The sequence below is a fragment of the Scophthalmus maximus genome, chromosome 20, assembly GCF_022379125.1.
Source record: "Scophthalmus maximus strain ysfricsl-2021 chromosome 20, ASM2237912v1, whole genome shotgun sequence".
Taxonomy (NCBI): domain Eukaryota; kingdom Metazoa; phylum Chordata; class Actinopteri; order Pleuronectiformes; family Scophthalmidae; genus Scophthalmus; species Scophthalmus maximus.
In genome coordinates, this window is record NC_061534.1 from 8,533,066 (window position 1) to 8,553,861 (window position 20,796).

Genomic DNA, 20,796 nt, shown 5'->3' on the forward strand with positions numbered 1-20,796 from the left:
CGTGAAATTCTTTTTTATAGTTTTCATTAATTTCACAGTAGTAATATTTTTCTTATACGCTGGACGACGTGCATGACGTGTGTTGATGTAATGCTCAGTCCAACTGTTATTTAAAAAAAATAAAATTAATGCACATTCAAGGCGACAATTACACCATTATTATCGCACAAACGAGCCAAAGAAGTAGGAAGTAACCCCCCGTTTGAACGTGGCCGACTGTTCACTCAGCAGCGGATGTTGTCTCGGGTGCGCACTGCCTTGTGGGTAATGTTGAGGCGCAGGGCACGCGCCGGAGAGACTGCTGGCGAGAGAAGAAGAAGAAATAGCTTCCGCGTTTCAAGGCGAGGGTAAATGTTTTTTGTAAGTGAACACTGCTGGCATGTTGAACGTCTGCTTCTGTCGCGCCCCGTGAGAGTAGCGAGGTAACTGCCGCCGGCCACTGCTCGTCCACTCCTTCTCTCGCTCGAGGTACGACATGAGTCTGAACGAGCACTCGCTGCAGGCGCTGTCGTGGAGGAAGCTGTACCTGAGCCGGGCCAAACTGAAGGCTTCCAGTCGGACGTCAGCTCTGCTTTCTGGATTCGCCATGGTAACGCTGACTTTAAACGTCTTCCCACCACTTCTTGTAGATGAGATGAGTCAGATCACACTGTACTGTAGTAACATGTGTATAAAGTTGTGTGTTGCCTGTTCTCTTCCTCTCCAGGTGGCTATGGTGGAGGTGCAGCTGGACAACAGCTACCCATACCCCCCTGCCCTCCTCATTGCCTTCAGTGCCTGCACCACGGTCCTCGTGGCCGTCCACTTGTTCGCGCTCATGGTCAGCACCTGCATTTTGCCCAACATCGAGGCCGTGAGCAACGTCCACAACCTCAACTCCGTGAAGGAGTCCCCGCACGAGCGAATGCACCGGCACATTGAACTGGCGTGGGCCTTTTCCACGGTCATCGGTACTTTGCTCTTCCTGGCCGAGGTGGTTCTGCTCTGCTGGGTCAAATTTTTGCCCATCAAGCCCAACAAGTCCAGCAATAATACAGTTTCATCCGGCGTTGCCGCTGCGATTACATCCACCTCCATCATGGTCCCCTTCGGTTTGGTCTTCATCGTCTTTGCTGTGCATTTCTATCGCTCCTTGGTCAGCCACAAGACGGACAGACAGTTCCAGGAGCTGGAGGAGTTATCCAATCTTACCAGGCTTCAGAATGAGCTGGACAACAGAGGGGACTCTTCCATGTTGCAGTCTCCAAGTTCACATTTCCCATAGATTAGCACAGTGGAATTGTAGAACTCTGACTCCTTGGGATTTCTCTAACCCCCCCCCCCCCCCCCCCCCCCCCCCCCCCCCCCCCCACACACACACACACACACAGGAATGAAGATGTATATCTCTCACTTTACTTGTTGTGAAATTTTACTTGTGAAAAGTTTGACCCACTGTGAACACACAAAATCTGCCATAGTGCATGTAACTTGAAATTGTGACGTCTTAACTGTGATAGTTGCTTGATTTATCTCTTACATTATGGCAGATACATCTGAACAATAACTGGGCATCCTGTCTGTTGCCTGCTGCGTTTATTTATCAGTCAGTCAACACTGAATTTATTAATATACATCACCTTGTTGTGTTTTTTTGAACCACCAGTATTCAAATCCTTCCTTCTTGTTAGCTGTGCACATGATTTATTGTGAAGTTCACCACTTGCATTTATGATGCCTGTTGTTTGCCAAAACTTGAGTATCGACTGAGAATATTTGCTGACATGTTGTAGCACAGGCTGTAGTGCTATAATAAACACTTTTTTACCAAGTGACACTCACAGTTTCTGTGTTAAGAAAATTATTTTTGATTTTGCTCCTTGAAAACATTGTGTATCTGTACAACTTAAATACATCCTTTGACAAATTAAGCACATCTAGAACATATTACATTTGTGAGATTTATTACATCAATTTTTTTAATAGATTATTGACCGTATGATGTATAACCATTGGATGGTGAGTTTTCAGTTATTCTCCTGATTCTTAAAAATTCTGACTCATTACACATACTGCATAATCACATTTTGACTTCTGTGGAACACTTGTTGGTATTACACTCTCCTCTGCTTCATTTTGTTAAAACAGAGCCCTCCACTCATCTCTTATATCCTGAATTAGTATGTTGCTTTCAACATGCGTGCTGTTGTGCTTTTCCATCAGCAAAGGTTCTTCTAACTTGTTTCAAACTGCTGATAAAGCTGAGTCAGCAGTCTGTATTGGAGGAGGTAGAAGTTCAGATGTGGCTGGAGATCCATTTAGAAGTAAAGCAGGATGGGCTGGATGATACTTGTGTACAACAGTAGGAGAAGATGGGGGGATACATAGAGTTTTTTTAAGTGTCCGGATGACAGATAGCCTTTGATCGCTCCTTTTTTGTGTGTCCTTTCTGTGCTGTTCAAAGTTGTCTGGTGTTAGTCCAAGGTATTTGAAACTGTCAACTGTTCCGACTGTCTTCATTTCTCCCACTTGGTAAAGTGGGAGAGGATTCTGTGCTTGTTTTTTGTCAATATATGTGGTGGTGGGGTTGAAAGTTGTTGTGAATCCTCTTGTTGTTGCTCATCAATTCCAATCACAGTGGGCTGACTGGGCTTCCCTTAAAACCAACTCCACATCCAGCAGGTGTATCTTGAAAAAGAAAGATCAGGTTCATGTTAATCCTTAATATTGCACTGGATAAGTGTTTTCCTGTCCAAGATTATTATGTTGTGTCACTTAAGTAAGTGGGTAAGTAAAATCACATAACATTGAATTCAATGTGTGGTTGTTATAGTAGCCACAGTCATAATACCGTACATGTGGAATTGGATACTTTGTCGGTGTTGGTGCTTGATCCCTCCCAAAGTCAGACAGGGTTCCACATTTTGCAGAACCATCCACCCAAAAGCCTTCATAAAGTTGACCCTTGTCAGAATAGTAGAGCTTTCCATGACCGTTCTTCTTGCCTTCTTCCCAGGCGCCTTCATACCAGTTTCCATTTGCTTGGAAAGACAAGGATTCAACGTCACCATCTTTCTCCACTAAATTACAGTCTATCTTTGATAAAAATTCATGTAAAGCAAATTGTTCTTACCAAATCGAATGGTGCCCTGCCCATGACTCTTAGCCCTCATCCATTCTCCCTCGTAGATATCTCCATTCTCATAGTACATTCTTCCCCAGCCACTCCGATTGCCCTCACTCCACTCCCCTTCATAAACTGCAGAGTTATTGTAGAAGTATGTGCCAGAACCCTGAGGGGATAGAAAGTGTTGCAAAACATATCACAGTATACAACATATATAATTACACTTTGCTATCATGTGCATATATGGCTATATATCAGATACGTACATGCTTCTTTCCATTTTTCCACATTCCACTGTACTTCTTTTCATACTCCTTTGTCTCTGGCAGCAGAATGCTGTAGGTACCAAAGCCATCTGGTTTTCCAAATTGCCACTCTCCTTGATAAATGGCACCGGGCTTCTTCCAAACCTGAGTTCCCTTTCCTTGAAAAGATTTAAAGGCATTATATCAATTAACTATAGTGTAATTGACCTATATAATGTACGCCACAACTTCGTTTCTCACCATGCTTCTTGTTGTCCTGCCACTCTCCAGTGTATTCATTTCCATTGACTGAGAAAACTGTGTGCCGCACTGCACGCTTTTGTGACTTAACATCCACCGGTTTTGAGAGTGACTGTTTGATTTGAGATGTTTTAACATATGGCATAGCTGGAGGGAGCCTGACTAAAACATGAGGGGAAAAAAACACGTTAAGACCCAAGAAGCTTTACAGTTTAGCCTATTTTTGCCCCCAATATTTACAATAACATTACAAAAGGAGAAACTCCACATTGCCGGAAATGCAGGAAATGAATGCAGCCAACTGTCTACACAATAAATAATAACATCTTTTTTATTGAGTTCATAAAGACAGTGCTGATGACGTGCTGTAAAAACAAGAAAATATGGTGCAGGAACTCACATGTATCATCAAGTTAAATGAGTTAAGAGCAGGTTTTCTTCAGGGCCATCTCACGGCGATGTGTCCAGGACTGTGTTGTATTCCGCCTCCAGCTGCTTGTAGACACGGAATAAAACCAACAAAACAGGCTCGACCGCGAACAGCGTAGACTTTATTAACTGGAGTCCGGCATGTTGTATCCATAGCAACACAATTGCGCACCGTGATTGGTGCGGTGTACAATTCAATTAATAGTCCTTTTTAAAAAATCTTTGTTAGATGTGTCACGAAGACCCAGCTGATACGTCATTTATTTTTTATTTATTGGTGATACATTTGCATTTGGCATAACTTTATTCTCCGGGTCGATCGTGGTTCATGTAGCCTATACAACAGTTGTCGTGGCAACGGTTTACGCTGTGCGCATGCCCGTTGATGAGACCGTCTGAGTGAGGAAGTTGACGACTGATACCATGACAGAGGAGGAAGAGAGAGGAGGAGATACAGAAGGAAAGTCGACAGAACATGAAGTTGTGGATTGTCTGTCACAAGGTGATATAATGGGTGTCTGATGTGAAACTCATTTCAATGGAGACACATTCATGGGTGTTGATGTTCATTTGTTTGTTGTAGAGACAGACAGACTGCAGGTGATGGAGAGGCGAACTACACTGCATGAACTGTATCTGAAAACTGTGTGTGGAAGAAAAGGAATAGTCCAGTTAACTTATGTTAAGATAGATACATTTAACTGTTTTCCCAACAAATGATTGATGGCTGTGAAGTATTCTGTTTCTACTCAATAACTTACTAAAACTTTTACTAACAACTACTGCTATTTTTAATGTCACAATTCATAATTAATCTGGAAAGTAAACAAGAGTTTTTCAGGTACACATTTTCAATTTTTTCAATCTTTAAAACTTTGACTGAAAATAAGGTGCCAGAGTGCGTAAAAAAAATAAAAATAGAGCTTGTTTATCCAAAAGAATAGTGTGTTTAAATAGTAAGATTATAGTATGATTATTTAACATTTAGCTCTTTTGTTTCTGTGCACAGGATTGGGTGGTGATCATTTCCTGTTTCTGCTCCTAACTCGAGTTTGAAAGAATGGAAGAGGAGCTTAAACCACAAGAGGACATTGAATCAAAAGACATTCACATGATGTAATTCTTGATATGTTTTTGATATATCATGTTGATATATCAAATTTCACGTGCCTTAAAAGGATAAGGACACTTCCATGAGTAGCATCAGAAGGACTAATCTGGATGTTACTAATCTCTGCGCAGGCCTTCTTAATATGATACGAGGGGAAATTCTCATACCTGCCAGTTAACTCTGTTAGAATAGCGACAGCATGAAAGGGATATTGAACGAGATGAAATGTAAACAATTTGACCACATAACTGAAGGACAGGCTTTAAATAGCATCTGACTTTTAACATCATGCTGAGGGTAAACTGTCAATACTGTCCTTCCCTCTCTGTAATCTGAAATGTATAGTTGTACTTTGACCTTCAGGGCGTTTCTTGTTGTTGCTCATCAATTCCAAAAACTGACTGGGGTTCCTTCAATTCCAACTTGAAAAAGAAAGATCATGTTTATGTTAATCAACAATATTGCACTGGATAAGTGTTTTCCTGTCCATGATTATTTTGTTGTGTCATTTAAGTGGTGATAATTGTCTCATTAAATTCAATGTGTGGCTGTTACAGTAGCCAGTCATAATATCGTACCGGTGGAATTGGATACTTTGTCGGTTTTGGTGCTTGATCCCTCCCAAAGTCAGACAGGATCCCACATTTTGCTATTCCATCCGCCCAAAAGCCTTCATAAAGTTGGCCCTGGTCAGAAAAGTAGAATTTTCCATTACCGTTCCTCTTGCCATCTTCCCAGGCGCCTTCATACCAGTTTCCATTTGCTATGAGACAAGATAGAATGTCAAGATTTCAACTTCACCATCTTTCGTTTCAAGTTAAAGTCTATTCTTGATATTTAAAAAATTATGTAAAGCAAGTTGCTCTTACTATATTTAATGAGGCCTTGTCCATGACTCTTATCCCACATCCATTCTCCCTCGTAGATATCTCCATTATCATAGTACATTCTTCCCCAGCCACTCCGATTGCCCTCGCCCCACTCCCCTTCATAAACTGCTGAGTTTTTGTAGAAGTATGTGCCAGAACCCTGAGGGGATAGAAAGTGATGCAAAACATATCACAGAGTACAAGTACACTTTGCTATCATGTGCATATATGGCTATAAATCAGATACATACATGCTTCTTTCCATTTTTCCACATTCCACTGTACTTCTTTTCATACTCCTTTGTCTCTGGCAGCAGAACGCTGTAGGTACCACAGCCATCGGGTTTGCCAAATTTCCACTCTCCTTGATAAATGGCACTGGACTTCTTCCAAACTTGAGTTCCCATTCCTTTGAATAGATGGATAAACATAAACATCCTACTTGTAGTGTAATTCATCGATATGATGAACCACAACCAGGCGTTTACAAATAAAACACAGTCTCTCACCATGCTTCTCGTTGTTTTGCCACGCTCCAGTGTATGTATTCCCTTTGACTGAGTAAACTGTGCTCCGCACTTCCGATTCCTCTGAATTAACATCCATCAGTCTTGTGGGATTAACTGCAAACGATGAATGTACGAGTCATCCAGCTATACCTCTTAATAAGGTGATGTCACAGCAACGCATGTAGATGATAAAAACACACACACACACAAACATGTTAGTCCCATAAAGCTTTGCCTGTTTTACCCCTCAACGTACAATACCATTACAGAGGAAGCTAAACCTCTATACTGCTCTATGCAGCTAATGTGGGAAAACACATTAACTGTTATTTTTATTAATATTATTAAATAATATTGTACAGATCATGAGAATAGTTTTACAAAAACATATTCTTCACGATTCATTAACGAATAATTGTATTATCTTTGTATTTGTTTTAATACAGAGCTGATGAAATGTCCTGCAAAAACAAGAAAATATGGTGCAGGAACTCACATTTAGCATAAAGATAAAATGGGTTAAGGCAGGCTTTCTACAAGGCCATCTAACTCTTGATATTAACCTGAGTAACTAAATGGGGATATCAAACACTTTTCACTTAAAGCAAAGTGAGAGTACCTAAGCGATGTGTCCAGAGGACATAGGATGAATTACTTTGACTCAGTCGTTTTATAAACTCAGGTATACGCAGGGCTTTGATGTCTTTGATTGTGACGTGTCTTTGTTATTCAGGTGTCTTTGGTAATGACATGTCTTCGATACCTTACATTATTAGAAGAGAAGGATAGGGAGTTTATTGTGAATTCACATACCATGCAGGCATATATTGATGGTCACCACAGTTAGGTCCAGATCTACACAGACGCATCAGAGAATTTAGTGAATAAAACTTGACAGAAGTCGCATTTGTTGTTGCAGAATTTCATCTCAAACAAGGGGGAAAGGACCAATAACGAATCATCAGTTTACACATTAGAAATGCTTGCAACATTGTTAGCCGTGCAGTGGGTAGAGGATATGAGACCATTGAGAGCAATCATCTGATCAGACTCAAGCTCATCATTAGCCAGTTTAAAGCACAATGATTCCAACAGCGGACCAGACATTTTGATAAAAGTTCAACATGCATTATACATTATTCAAATGATGTGTCTGACAGTCATTTTGTTACGGGCACCACCAGCACATATTGATACATAAGGAAATGAAATGGCAGATAAGTTTGCAAAAAAGGCCACAGAATAATCACATTGATTTAGCAAGACAGAAACCAAGAGTATTATTAAACAGATTGAAGAAAAAGTGGCAACAGCAATGGGAGAATGAAAAGAGAGGACAAAGGTTTTATAGAGTTCAAAAGGAAAGTTGGAGAAATGAGGTGTGCAGAAAGGAACAGGAGACAATGCTATCAACACTTGGGTTTGGACACACCGGAACTAACAGTACACTATTCAAAATAGGTAAACATGAAGAAACAAGAAGAAACAATAGAGCACCGTCAGAAATATGACGCAGAAAGAAGGCCTCTGATTTAAAACCTCCCAAAGATAAAATAATCTACATATTACACAAAAGAACTAAAACGAAGGCTATCAAGTCATATTTCAGTATCTTAGACAAACTAATGTAATTAAGAAGATATGAGTGGTTTTTTGTGGGGGGGGGGGGGGGGGGTTTGTGAATAATAGTGATGCTGTTCCACACTCCACCAGTTGGTGGCGGTAATGCGCCAATGTGTTGTTTGCCAACCGCCAAAAAAAAAAAAAAGAAGAGCGGTCGGTCTTGAGGAGCTCTCCTCCTTCGATGCTTCAGATCAGCTGCTGGAATCGCAATGTCCAAACCGAAGTTCCAGACGGAGTGGGAGGAAATCGACGAGGAATATCAACAACTGCAGGTGACAGAAAGGACCGCGAACGAGCACGTCGTCCCGGGCAGAGTCGTTAGCTGTAGTGTGTCGTGGACTGGCAGTGACAGCAGACACTGGCGGGCTGCGTTAGTTTGGCTGCATCTTTCCCACTCGCCATCCATTCTTATGATGAGCCTCGAACGCAGCATCGAGCCCATAAACAGCGGTATTGTTATGGAAATCTTCGGTATGGATGATACTTCTCTCTTCTTTCTTTTTTTTGAAGATGCTAACGTTAGCAGGAGGTTGCTAGTGTGTTAGTATGCGGCGGAGAAGCAGCTACAGTAAGTTAGCTAACCACACACACACTGCAGCGCTGTACGACTGGTTGTTGTAAATCACTGCCACTAAAAGTCACTTACAGGTCCGTGAACTGCACGTGGCCGTTACTGTTGCTTCTGCTCGGGTGAAGGATTTCCTAGTTCCCACTTCCCAGGCATCATTACCACGCTAGCTCGTCTTAGCTAGCTGGCTAAACGTGAACACAACACAATACAGACAGGAGAGGATGAGGCAGGTGTAGCATTAACTTTGAGCTACAAAAGGCGTCATGTGGTCTGTGGGGCCGCCTCGTCCTCTCTCTCTCTCTCTCTCTCTCTCTCGTCAAGCATCAGACAGATAATAAAAGAAATGTGGAGCTGCTCCACAGGGAAACATGATGAAAGTGACTTGTCAGATGTCCTGGGAAATTCACCCCCCCCCAGTGAAGATCACATGTGTTGGAGAATAACTGATGCCAGATATTCCACCTGCACAACAACAGTCTCTCTCAATTCATAGTCAGCTGCACGCTTCCATTGTATTATTGTTATTGTATATCTTTACAGTTGTGTCTTTTCAGGGTTCAAGTCCCAAATCTCTGGTGTCAGTGTGTTTGAAGTGATTCCAACCTTTTGTTTGATTGACCTTAGGTGAACCTCTTGAGCGGTTACGTCCCTTTTCAGTTGACCGTGTGCACGTTGACATTGCTGCTGAGGGGGACAAACACGTGACCATGTGATTTACCTACATTGCGAACACATTGGTGATCACGGTGGGATTATCTGTCAGTTTGCTTTTCGATCTGAAAGGTCAGGATCTCTTTCTGCGTTTCTCAAGTGTTCCAACCTGAAAGCAGATTGCAGCTCGTGTAGTTTAGGTCCATAGCCGCCGAGAAACATTCTCCGGTGTTCCAAGTTTCTTTTTAATTTAGTGCATGAGCCAGTATTGTTTTATTTTTAGGAGCTACACATCACATAAAGTGCAGTTTCTACTGAAAGACGCAGTTGACAAAACACCTTTTGTTTAGGCCACTTCCTCCCATTGAAGTGTTTGAATGAAACATTGATAGGTCTTAGATTCTTCCCGGTCCCGCTCTGCGTGATCCAATCCAAATCTTTCTAGAGTCAAGGTGTGACAGTAAGTGTTGGAAGTACTGTAAAGTCAACAACTCCAAGGCTCCTGTGGGGAAAAAATGGGGAACCGGTGGTCTTGTCTTCCAGCGTAAGAGCATGCAAACAGGGATTGATGTGTCACCACCACATAAGAGGCTCGGACTGTTTGTATTGAGACAAAAGGGTGAAACAAGATTTCACAACGTGAAGCATTTCTCCATCCTCGCTGAATAGACACACTGTTCGCCGAGAGCTTGTCAGCGCTGTCCATTGAGAATGTTTAGAAACGCTCTGCAAAGATTTTTTTTGTGAGATGAGGACACATTTTCACTCTTTAAATTTAGTATTTTAAGTAAATTATGACCAAAAACTCTTCTATATTGATTGTACTCATCCTTTAACATTACTTTTGACATTTTGTTATGCGAGCTGATCAACGTTCCAACACTTACAGCTTTTAATTTAATTTACTTTGTGCATTTGTTTGATCCCCAGGAAACTCACAAGATATACAGACAAAAACTCGAGGAGCTCACCAATCTTCAGTCAACATGCAGCAGCGCCATCAGCAAACAGAGAAAATGCCTAAAAGACCTGAGGCACAGTTTGACCAGGTATGTTATCTCTCTATCAGCAATGCAGGACACCACATGTTCTTTTTGTTCTTGTGTTTTTTTTGGCTGACATACCACAGTCTGGGCGGCGCGGTAGTGGGGTGTGTGAGCCACTGTCTCTTCACAGCAAGAAGGTTGTTGGTTTGAATCCAAGTTCAGACCAACCCACCATCCAGTGGAGTGGATTTAGTAACTATTTAGAAGGTAGAAGTGAGTATGAAAGACGATATTTTATCAACACACAAGAAAGTGATTGTGCAACAAGGGGAGGAAACAGTTTATGATCCATGAATATTAATGGAAGGATATTTTTTTTTCTCTTTTCAAATAATTTTATTTTTTAATTATCTCTCAATTCGACAAGTGTATCATTCATAGAGAACGTCAGAGCCGTGAAACTGTTTGAAACAAGGTGCCCGAGCGAATCAGGTCAGCAGAGTCAGTGACCTCCTTTTAATCTCTTGTTCATATCAAAGAGCTTTTCATTCATTATATTGACAGCCCATATTACTTGATGCTAATAGGTCTCTTTGGATTTAATTTTCATTATTTGCTGCCGATTTTGCTGATGATTCTGTAATTTGGTTTTGTTTGTACTACAGTGAAAAAATACTGTAAATTATTTAAACTCGGTTGCCTTGAATGCCCCGCTTGTTTCCATTTGCTGCTGTGTGACGCAACTCGTAACATGGGTTTGGAGAAATAAAGATTATTATTATTATTATTATCATACTGAATCTTATCACGTGGAGGCTTACGATGTTCTTCCTCTTCATGATTACTTTTCCCCTTACTTTGCCTTTTCTTTACAGAGGTGCAAAAACATGTGACGAGAAAGACCTGGAACTGATAACGGACATCAGAACGCAAATCAAAGAGAAAGAGAATTTCTTCTTTGATATGGAAGCTTATTTGCCAAAGAGGAACGGGTCAGAACTTTTTCCATGTCGCCAGTTCATCACAGACACTGACCCTTATTTCTCAAATGTATTTTTATAATCATGTTGGGTTCTTTTGCTTCCTGTCTTTCCAGGCTGTACCTGAATTTGGTCCTGGGCAATGTGAACGTAACGCTTCTCAGCAACCAGGCAAAGTAAGAGAAGCATTGAGGGACAGCCTGAAAAAAGACAGGTTAAGATTCTGGATTTGTGTATAATTGTTGTCCGCTGCTCACTTCTCACCTCTCGTCATCTGTTTATTCACATAGATTTGCCTACAAAGACGAGTATGAGAAGTTCAAGCTTTACATGACAATAATCCTGATGTTTGGAGCCATAACCTGCCTCTTCTTTCTCAACTGTCGGTGAGTAGTTGAATAAATTAATGTTGTCGATGCTGCCACTTATCCAAGAGTGGCTCACCATTTAATATTACCTCTGTTTTGTTTAGTGTCACTGATGAAATCTTCAACTTTTTGCTGGTGTGGTACTACTGCACATTGACCATAAGGGAAAGCATCCTCATGAGCAATGGCTCCAGGTGAGTTGTGACATCCAACCAGACTGACTGCAGCTGAAACCGAGTTCTTGTTCTTGTTTATTTATACTGAAAGTGAGATTGCTGCAGTGTTTGCAGAATTCCCGAGGTTTACAGTTCTAGCGTTTTTTCTTCTTTCTTTTCTCCGTCTCCTCACAAACTCTGCGCGGTGTCCAGGATCAAGGGCTGGTGGGTGTCTCACCATTATGTGTCCACCTTTCTGTCGGGTGTAATGCTTACCTGGTGAGTTTTTGCCATTGCATTGTTTGAACTGCACATGTAGATATTAGTGGCTACCATGAACGTGTTCATATAATTTTTCCTTGTGACTATTCAACAGGCCAGAGGGGCCCATGTATCAGATGTTCAGAAGCCAGTTTCTTGCTTTCTCCATCTATCAGAGTAAGAACTTTGAATCCGTTTGCGAGATATGGGACAAAATTAGCAGATGGTACACTACTTTGTATTTATGTGGGCTTACTGAGGCTTGTGTGACAAAGGGTAATGTGGATTTTAGGTAACAAGGGTTTCATCATAAGGTTCAGACGCCGGCTGTAGAAGGAGAACTGTTGTTACAGTTGCGTCCTTGTCATCTGATACAAACTTTATTTGCTATTCAGCTAAATGAAAACCTGAATGTGGGACTGCAACTTTGTTTTCATTATCAGGTGATCAGCCAGGTATTTATAGAATAGAGAAGTGAAGTCACATCGCACTGGTGGTTACGCTTCAGTACATCACATGTGGACTCATAATGTGACAGCTGATGTGATGAGGCTTTCTGGTCATGGTTTTGGGTGTTGAGACGTCACCAGATCACAAATTCAGCCTAAACTGAGAACGTGAGGCTCTTTGTTGTTTTGTTTTTTTAGGACATAATGAAACCTTTTCTGTGTGTAAAGCTTCACATCACAGTCTACTGTTTACTTTTTGTTTTTGACTGTTTCTGGGGGACGGTAACTTTGTTTTGATGATAATGATGAAGACACACATAAAATAGATGATCTGAGATCTTCTCATGTCGACTGTGCTGTAAATCTGTGAATCCATTTGTCCTCCAGGCTTCGTTCAGTTCCTGCAGTATTACTACCAGAGCGGCTGCTTGTACCGGCTGCGAGCACTGGGAGAGAGGAATCAGCTGGACCTCACAGTGGGTGAGTTGTGGGCTATTTTCGGCGGTAGTCATTTCCATCACTTGAACTCTTGAGCCTTCTGGAACACTATGTCTGAGGGGGAAATAAAATAGGGTAAAGGTGAGAGATGGTGGCGACAGTTGCCAACACCAGTGTGCTGCCACACAAAAGATGTCACGGTAACTGCAGCGAGGCCTCGAACTAAGAGGGCACAGGGATCATCTGAGTCATAATGGTCCAAGGTCACTTGTTACAGTGTTCTGTCTCTGCAGAGGGATTTCAGTCCTGGATGTGGAGAGGCCTCACTTTTCTTTTGCCATTCCTCTTTTTTGGTCATGTAAGTAAAAAACCAAAACTCTTTTCTTTCTAATTTTTGTTTAAAATCACACTTCAGCTTTTATCGCCTTATTCCAGTCATTTTTAAACCAGGAGGTAATTATCTAAGGTCATGTAAGCTTGATGTGAATTTATATGTCGGTATATCCTATTTTTGATGTGATTTCTAATGGCTCAGGGAAATTAAATGGTCTTGCGTCTATTTTACACCTGTAGCTGTTTCTGGTCAGGATGTACTAGTTTTAAGATCACGTAGTTCAACAAACATTTTTTTCAAATAGACTCACTGTACCAGCCGAGGAGAAAGGTGTGGATCAAATGAAAATTGGCTTGTGCAAGAAGCGTTATGAAAGATGATGTGTCCTCTTCCTTTGCAGTTTTGGCAGCTTTACAACTCAGTGACCCTGTTTCGCTTGGCATTACATGAGGACTGTAAGGAGTGGCAGGTAAGGATCCCATCGGCACATCCACTGCCATCCAATGTCTAGAATAGAATACGTTTCTGTATCCGAGCAATGTCCACATAAGCACATTTGGGACTTATAGTGGACACTGGGGATTTCGTCTGTTCTTTTTTTATGGCATTTTATCTCCCCCTGCTTCAACTTGTCCTTGCCCCGCAACATATCAAAATACAGCTATAAAAATGCATGTCATCATTTGTCTTGAAATTAAACTTTCCTCTTTTTTCCCCTTTTTGTTCTCTTTCAGGTATTTATGCTGGCGCTGACATTTCTCGTCCTGTTCCTGGGAAATTTTCTCACCACGGTTAAAGTCGTCCACCAAAAAGTTCAGAAAAACCAGGAAAATGTGCAAAAAAATGACTGAGACATTGCGCTCCACAAGACACCTCATATCCTTCCAACGGCCAGTAATTTTTGAAGTAACGCACACAATCGGTAGTGAGACTGAAGCTCTTGGTCGATTAAAGTGGCGGCGGCCCGCCAGAGTGTCTGGGGAACCGGCTCTTTCTTTCCAATGACTTGTTGTTTATGTCGCTGCTCAGGCGGTCTCAACACAAAGCGTTGTTCACCTTTTTCTATAGAGGAACAGGCTTGTTGCTATATATCCTGTGCATATGAAGTGGGTGGAAGAGTGTATTTTTATTTGGGTGTTTGTGTCAGTGCATGAATGAGAGCCTTTGTTCAAATTGTATGCAACACGTGAAAGGAGGTAGGTAGCATCAGTAGGACAGATGTGTGACAAATTAAAGGATAAATAATGTGTTTAAGAAAGGTGTTGGGCAAACCCAGAACAGCTTCAGTGTGGCTTGGCATTGGTTCTCTGAAATCTCCTGGACGGATGAAACACCATTCCTCCTAACCATATTCCTTCATGATGGTTCTGGAGAGAGCTGCTCAAAATCCCCCCTAGGTGTTCAACTGGGTTGAGATCTGGTGACTGCAAAGGCCATAGCATCATTTTCATACTCAAATCGTTCAGTGGATCTTTCGTGACGTGGGGGAGGGGGGGCATTGCCATCCTATTTCTCAACTCCTTTTCCCGGTTTCGCCTTAAATTTGTCACCCGTCTGTAAATTGCCTTTTTGAAGACTTAACGTCTGTCATGCACATACTTCATACTTCTGTGAAGTAGTAAGAGTCAAACTGTCCCTGGCACCAACAAATGTGGACATGTTCAATTTGGCACTGCGCTTCATTTGTGGAATTTCCTAACTTTTGTTATGTATGGTTCTCAACTGCCCATTGTCTATTTCACTGCAACGTTTTTTTACCAAACAGGTTCAAATTTTTTTTAAAAACTACACAAAAACTGATACTTGACCATCAGGTAACCTAAGTTACCTTAATTTTCTTTTCTTTTTTGTGTCTGGAGTCAGTGGATTTTTGTAGTTGTCATTCTTCCCTAGAGCGAGTCAGGACGACAAGGGATTGCAACACTTTTTTTCCCTTAAGGCATTGTTGCAAAAGTTGCCTCAACTTGATTTTCTGGCTAAGTCACGCACATAAAGACGTCCTGTCACTCAAAATAACAGGGACGTTTTCTTGTGAACTCTTTCCCTAGCAGTTACACCTTTATGTTCTCAATAGTATTACGCTAACAGATTGTAATATGTACATAGGTTTATTATGTTCCACTAATGGTCTAAATTTTCACCTAGAGGAAAAGCTTCTTTTTTTTTCACAGAGCACTACATTTGGAAGAAATGTTCACGTTCAGAGTAACACTTGAAATCCACGTGCAGTTTTTTGGATTTGTCATTTCTGTGCTGCTATGGTTCCCGTTTTGTTCTGTGATGTTGCAGAAATGTTTTCTGATCAAACGCTGCTATTTGCACTGGTACTGTACAATACATGATGACTAATGTGCTGAATTTTTTTCCCCTCATTTCAATTAACAAACTAAATTAAATATTTATGATAATTACATCTATGGCCGGTTCTGGGGCTTTTGCGCTCCTGCACAGTAGTTTTTGTCAGGTTCACATTTCATTTTTGTTTTTCAGGGGGTTGGGTGGGTTCAAGTGATCAGCTGTAGTGGTGTCAGGGTCTCTGTTGCCTTATTCTCCCTCCAGCCCGTCACAGAAGGAAAAAAAACCTGCTCTTCTGTTTTGAAAATCCAAAGATGGTGGCAACACATTTGTCTTTTTTTTCCCACCCTCCACAACACAGTCATACTCCTGAATCGAATCAACATATTTTTTTGTGTCACTTTTATTGAATTTAATAGAAAATGGAAGCATGTTAAGTTACAGACCAAAATGTTACATGTAACGCGTGAGCTGCCAGGATGCACAAAACAATAAAGACTTCCATGTTTTTAACGATGTAGCTGATGATAAACGATGTACTTCATCAATCCTCTCAAGACTAACTGGTGCCTGAATATGATCAGTAACAAGAGACGGTTGACAATTTCTGTGTATGTTGTTGTAGAGACAAATTAAATGCCTAATTTGAAAAACAAAAGCAGCAATTTTCTGTGTTCCAGTTGCTCCTGATTCAACACCCTGGTGAATATCTGAGACATACAGTAACTATTCATTTGAATGTTGCATTTGCAGAGAAATTCTTTGACGCTTTCTCCAACACTAGTGGGCGCTGTTGGTAAAGATTAGAGCTGTGCTTCATTTGACAAGGCTTCAAAACTAATTTTAGCCCAGTGGTTTCTTCTTAACTAACCCTGTTCTTCCCCCTCAAGACTTAAAGCTTCAGTACCATTTTCAGTGACATTTTTAAAACAATATTTTATCAGGTTTCTTTTCCACCAGCAGATTTTAAACCACATTCGAAACTTATCTTCGAAATATCCAATTAGACTAGAAAAGAGCTAACTGTACTAATTCCTCCAATAAATATACTTTTTAATAAAACACTGCTTTCCAAGCAGTACAATGTTTTGCATTAGAGAAAATGATTAAAAAAATAAATCCTTAAACAAAAATTAGAAAAATACATTGACCAAAGGCATTTCAAGTTAGCCCTTTCAAATATCTCCATCCTGCATCTTCTTGCAAAATTGTCTTTCCTGTTGCGTCATTATCATTTGACGGTAAAGGGAGACAGTCATGATTCAGTGGGGCCCACGCATGCAGGGACGTGTCTGAATGTCCGGCCGCTCTGAATATGACACACCTTGGCACTCACCTGCATAGTGGGGTCCTCAAGCCTCCATCCTTGACTTTGACTTCAAAAAACCACACATTTCTTCTTCCTCCTACAGTGCCTTTGTTTTCGACCAAAGGCCAAAGCCGTCTTGGCGGCCTCTCTGAAAATGTCCTCTACGTGCTCCTGGTACTTGGCCGAACACTCGAGGTACAGCTCTGCGTTCATCTGCTGCCCAGTCTCCTCACCCTGAATCCAAACACCAACCCAACATTAACACGTGTGACTGTGATGTAAAGGTAATCAATACAATTACAGTAACCTTAAAATCAAAGGCCTGTTTTATAGATAAGCAAATGTCTGCAAACGTCTTCTCTCTTTACCTGTGTGTACGTGATGGGAGCCAGATCCAAGGCCCTCAGTTTTCTTGCACACTCCTTATCCTGCCTGAGGTCAGTCTTGCAGCCAATCAGGATGACCGGTTTGTCCGGACAGAAATGCTTCACCTCTGGGTACCACTGAATTTACAAAAAACACATTAAATGTCTCACACACCGGTTCAATATACAATGCTGTATATGTCAACTCTTTGTAACATAAGGATCACGTTCTCTGAACCCATTTCTCACACTGTTTGTAAGTTGCATGCACGGGGTCAATGTCCAAGACTGTATGAGTTAATCATAGCTCAAAGAATGCAGCTGACAAACTAGACTCCAACAATCATTTACAAACTGACTTTGAACAGCAAACCTGAAACTCCTGTTGAACGGTGACATTCTCGTTCCTGTTTGCCTGTATGCCGAACTCGACATGTTACTGCTCTGTAGAAATCTTTACCTTTATCAGGACGTTCTCAAAGCTGGTTGGGTTCGTCACGTCGAAGCAAACCAGAATCAGATTGGCCTCTTGGTAAGAGAGTGGCCGTAGTCTGTCATAGTCCTCCTGTCCTAGAAACAGGAAGGTGCGACCTATGTGTTAGCTGTTTAGTCAGAGTTTATGGGTGTAAATTATTGGCAGTTTTTAAGTGGTCTGTTTTGTATGCAACAATCTGAACATCCCCACGCAACATGTTTCAAAGTCTGAATAGATGAATGAAACCACATCCTGGCTTCAGCTTCCTGTTCCACTGATGTAAGGCGCCCTGTTGCAGTTTTACAAAAGATAAGTTGTCAAGACACTCTGTCACTGGGTTTCCTGAAATTGAAATTACTTTTAAAAGTTCCGTTCACATAGGAAACTCATGTTTTATGTCCCACAGAGATAAAACAGGTTGTGAAATTGGTGAAAGTTAATGTTTAAGTTGCAGTTTAAAATCCACCCTGTTGCCAAATGAACACCTCAGCTTACCACAAATAAAAAATGACACTGTTTTCTGAAACTGTATGTGCCAAATATGAACACACTTTTTTTCTACAGAAACCTTTGGTGTTTCATTTTGCTTCCACCCAAATAACTACAGGAACTCGGAATGGCAGCCTGACTTGTGTTTACATGTTCTCTCGGTGCAGTCATCTCCACGGCAGCTCGCGAGAACGCTGTCAGTTCCTGAAAGATGATTTAGATGATGCTCTGACGTTAACCACGACCTTTACCACTTCCCCCTGTGTCGCTCGGTGCGAGAACAACGAGATAAAGACAAACCGCACAGTGCTGAGGATGTCTGAACTAATGTCTGAAAAGATAAAAAACACGATAAAATAATTCCTCCCCCAGGGGCAGTAACATCAGCTTTGACCTCTGAGTCAGTATGTGTGCTCTTTATGTGCACAATGTTTCTTCTCCACCCGGTTGACACGGTGTGCGGTTCAACAGGCTCCAAACCCCCGGTCTTTTCACATTATGTAAAACGTTCTGATCCGTGGATGTTGAACACGGAGCTGATTTGTAATCAAGAGGCTTACCTGCTGTGTCATATAGCTTGAGTTTTATCTCTTTTCCTCCGAGAGAGATAGTGGTGACATATTTTTCAAACACTGATGGCGCATATTTCTGTTTTTGAGACAAGAGAAAGATGACATTTTTTTTGCGGTAAAGCTTTAAATTGACTTATTCTTTTATCTGTCAAACAACATTACATTTTTTCATTAGTTTACCCTTAAACACATGGAAATTTAGCTCATTTTTGAAGAGTAATTATTAAATTAGGTTTGAAAAGGGTCTGATCAGTTCAAATTTTAAACGTTATTAGTCTTTCACAGCTCCTCTTACCTCTGGAAAATCTCCTTTCGCATAAACCAGCAGAAGAGATGTTTTCCCGCAGCCTCCATCTCCGACAATCACAATTTTGAGCTCCTCTCCCTGTTTTGCGATACCTTTACCAGTCCCAGGACCGTTTTGTGTCATTTCGACCTCCACACAGTCAAACAGGTGCCAGGCAGGACGGGGCTGAAGAGACTCCCTCCAAATTTAAGTTAAATACATGACAACGCCTGGTGAATCTATATTTTGAGAGGCTGAGGTGGTTTGCAGGCAGTGTCATGATAGAGGAACAGAAGCGCCTCATCTTTTACCAGGCACAGCTCGCTCTGTTCACCACTTCCTGTTCCTGTCACATCGAAGCTCTTTCCAGTTGACCCCCCACAGACTCGTCTCCTGTCCTGTTACCCGTCTGCTCACTGAAGCAGCATCTCTGGGTATGAATAATGCAGCAGCGGCTAAGCTGCACATGTGATGCATCTGAGTCTGGCTGCTCCTACTTCCTCTAATGAATGTGCTGTCCCTTTTTCAACGCTATGGGGTGGGTTTACGCGCTCCGGAGTCCTGCCGCCGTCCACAGAAGTGTGCATGTGTGATAACACGACAAATGTTCCTTAATGCTGAGGATAGGTCAGCAGGTTTTGTTGTCAGGGAAAGTAATCGCAGTAAGTATCTTAAGATTCTTAACTGTGAAGTCACGTGTGGCCTAGAGAGATGCTCTGGTGACAGTGAATGGGTTCACTCACCAACACAATACAGGTAAAACCAGTGCAGGTCAAATGAAGATGAAGCACAAAATGATAACGTGACCCTTAATAAACCAGCTGCCTCACTTCTTTCAGAATCATTATACTGTATATGCAATACTGTATATGCATTTTGCCTGAACCTTTTCATTTTTATACATGGATCTTTATGGAAAACTCCTTTAAACATGACCCCATTACATATCATCTTGTTATAATATAGAATGATGGAGAGATTATATAATTATATTGTACAGAAGTATATAATTATAGAATTTCAGCTGATTGAATGTATACCTCTGAAAACATTATCTGGCAATGTTGTTATTCGATTAGATACAGATAACGGTGTGTTACAGATAACTGAGGTTCCATTTGTGTGATTAATTTGAATCCTCAGGGGAAGTTAAGAGGAAGATGTCATACGTCCATGTTCAGTCTGTTCGGCCCAACACGGTGGTGACATCACAGGTTGGGGCGTCAGACTACCCTATAGACTACAAACTACTCTCTCTCTCTCTCTCTCTCGTATCAGCGTGTGACGTACGGCATCTTATCAAGGAGAGATGAGCAAAATACAGTAACCGGGTCTGAGATAACATTCAGACTGGATGTGAATTAACATTACACTGCAACACGGTGTTTTTTAGAGGGGAACTAACCACTACCTTAGGGTGAGACGAATGATAACATGACACTAAATTAGATATCCCTTCGACACAGCGTCAGTTCTCTAATCCGGCATGAATGTTTCAAATCAGGGTTAGATCGTGTGCGGCTCAAACCCAACATCCAGGGTGATCTTATTAATTCTTGCCTTGGAGTTAACATTGGTTATCAAATTACCTGGATGCCCGGGAATTCTTTTTAACACTACATTATATGCAGTAAAGAACATTTTAATCTTAGGTTGGGA

At 41.4% G+C, this 20,796-nt stretch overlaps 5 protein-coding genes across 8 annotated transcripts; 2 read left to right on the plus strand and 3 right to left on the minus strand.

Annotated features, from left to right (window-relative positions):
- The first annotated feature begins 236 nt into the window (after positions 1-236).
- On the plus strand, positions 237-1,822 carry orai1b (ORAI calcium release-activated calcium modulator 1b). Its single transcript, XM_035608481.2, has 3 exons — positions 237-589; positions 707-1,319; positions 1,352-1,822. Exons 1-2 carry the CDS (start codon positions 476-478, stop codon positions 1,262-1,264), a joined length of 672 nt encoding a protein of 223 aa, XP_035464374.2. The 5' UTR covers positions 237-475; the 3' UTR covers positions 1,265-1,319; positions 1,352-1,822.
- Positions 1,823-1,955: 133 nt separating this feature from the next.
- LOC118285110 (MORN repeat-containing protein 3) lies at positions 1,956-4,154 on the minus strand. Of its 2 annotated transcripts, none has more exons than XM_035608474.2 (6): positions 4,013-4,154; positions 3,613-3,774; positions 3,373-3,530; positions 3,113-3,272; positions 2,836-3,020; positions 1,956-2,667 (listed from the first exon to the last, which is right to left on the minus strand). In XM_035608474.2, exons 2-6 carry the CDS (start codon positions 3,755-3,757, stop codon positions 2,602-2,604), a joined length of 714 nt encoding a protein of 237 aa, XP_035464367.2. In that variant the 5' UTR covers positions 3,758-3,774; positions 4,013-4,154; the 3' UTR covers positions 1,956-2,601. The 2 variants fall into 2 exon arrangements, with proteins under 2 accessions (XP_035464367.2, XP_035464366.2); XM_035608473.2 differs by having other exon boundaries at positions 3,613-3,770; positions 4,013-4,153.
- A 136-nt stretch (positions 4,155-4,290) lies between these two features.
- On the minus strand, positions 4,291-10,438 carry LOC118285111 (MORN repeat-containing protein 3-like). Of its 2 annotated transcripts, XM_035608476.2 has the most exons (8): positions 10,347-10,438; positions 7,344-7,385; positions 6,531-6,682; positions 6,273-6,430; positions 6,022-6,181; positions 5,731-5,915; positions 5,510-5,574; positions 4,291-4,684 (listed from the first exon to the last, which is right to left on the minus strand). In XM_035608476.2, exons 3-7 carry the CDS (start codon positions 6,625-6,627, stop codon positions 5,512-5,514), a joined length of 663 nt encoding a protein of 220 aa, XP_035464369.1. In that variant the 5' UTR covers positions 6,628-6,682; positions 7,344-7,385; positions 10,347-10,438; the 3' UTR covers positions 4,291-4,684; positions 5,510-5,511. The 2 variants fall into 2 exon arrangements, with proteins under 2 accessions (XP_035464369.1, XP_035464368.1); XM_035608475.2 differs by having other exon boundaries at positions 4,291-5,574; positions 10,347-10,436.
- On the plus strand, positions 8,291-16,299 carry tmem120b (transmembrane protein 120B). The gene is made up of 12 exons (XM_035608465.2): positions 8,291-8,425; positions 10,306-10,424; positions 11,237-11,353; positions 11,458-11,517; positions 11,632-11,727; positions 11,814-11,903; positions 12,078-12,143; positions 12,241-12,302; positions 12,962-13,054; positions 13,306-13,370; positions 13,747-13,815; positions 14,081-16,299. The coding sequence occupies exons 1-12, from the start codon at positions 8,363-8,365 to the stop codon at positions 14,195-14,197; spliced, it is 1,017 nt and encodes a 338-aa protein (XP_035464358.1). The 5' UTR covers positions 8,291-8,362; the 3' UTR covers positions 14,198-16,299.
- rhof (ras homolog family member F) lies at positions 11,941-19,722 on the minus strand. Of its 2 annotated transcripts, XM_035608478.2 has the most exons (6): positions 19,147-19,722; positions 18,840-18,927; positions 17,776-17,885; positions 17,319-17,453; positions 16,978-17,184; positions 11,941-13,126 (listed from the first exon to the last, which is right to left on the minus strand). In XM_035608478.2, exons 1-5 carry the CDS (start codon positions 19,279-19,281, stop codon positions 17,020-17,022), a joined length of 633 nt encoding a protein of 210 aa, XP_035464371.1. In that variant the 5' UTR covers positions 19,282-19,722; the 3' UTR covers positions 11,941-13,126; positions 16,978-17,019. The 2 variants fall into 2 exon arrangements, with proteins under 2 accessions (XP_035464371.1, XP_035464370.1); XM_035608477.2 differs by lacking the exon at positions 11,941-13,126 and having other exon boundaries at positions 16,027-17,184; positions 19,147-19,719.
- Between the last annotated feature and the right edge of the window lie 1,074 nt (positions 19,723-20,796).

Bases quoted from the DNA above. Each gene is read 5' to 3' on its own strand.
- orai1b (XM_035608481.2), top strand. From the start codon at position 476: ATGAGTCTGAACGAGCACTCGCTGCAGGCGCTGTCGTGGAGGAAGCTG. The intron at 590-706 runs GTAACGCTGACT...CTTCCTCTCCAG, and splicing joins TGCTTTCTGGATTCGCCATG to GTGGCTATGGTGGAGGTGCA.
- LOC118285110 (XM_035608473.2), bottom strand. The intron at 3,531-3,612 runs GTGAGAAACGAA...AATCTTTTCAAG, and splicing joins GCAGGACAACAAGAAGCATG to GAAAGGGAACTCAGGTTTGG. The intron at 2,668-2,835 runs GTACGGTATTAT...TTCTTTTTCAAG, and splicing joins CAAAGTATCCAATTCCACAT to ATACACCTGCTGGATGTGGA.
- LOC118285111 (XM_035608476.2), bottom strand. From the start codon at position 6,627: ATGGATGTTAATTCAGAGGAATCGGAAGTGCGGAGCACAGTTTACTCA. The intron at 6,431-6,530 runs GTGAGAGACTGT...ATCTATTCAAAG, and splicing joins GCAAAACAACGAGAAGCATG to GAATGGGAACTCAAGTTTGG. The intron at 5,916-6,021 runs GTAAGAGCAACT...CTTGTCTCATAG, and splicing joins ACAAGGCCTCATTAAATATA to CAAATGGAAACTGGTATGAA.
- tmem120b (XM_035608465.2), top strand. From the start codon at position 8,363: ATGTCCAAACCGAAGTTCCAGACGGAGTGGGAGGAAATCGACGAGGAA. The intron at 11,518-11,631 runs GTAAGAGAAGCA...TTATTCACATAG, and splicing joins CTTCTCAGCAACCAGGCAAA to ATTTGCCTACAAAGACGAGT. The intron at 11,904-12,077 runs GTGAGTTGTGAC...CGCGGTGTCCAG, and splicing joins CTCATGAGCAATGGCTCCAG to GATCAAGGGCTGGTGGGTGT.
- rhof (XM_035608478.2), bottom strand. From the start codon at position 19,281: ATGACACAAAACGGTCCTGGGACTGGTAAAGGTATCGCAAAACAGGGA. The intron at 17,454-17,775 runs GTAAAGATTTCT...TTGTAAATTCAG, and splicing joins TTGAGAACGTCCTGATAAAG to TGGTACCCAGAGGTGAAGCA. The intron at 17,185-17,318 runs GTAAAGAGAGAA...GTTTGGATTCAG, and splicing joins CTCCCATCACGTACACACAG to GGTGAGGAGACTGGGCAGCA.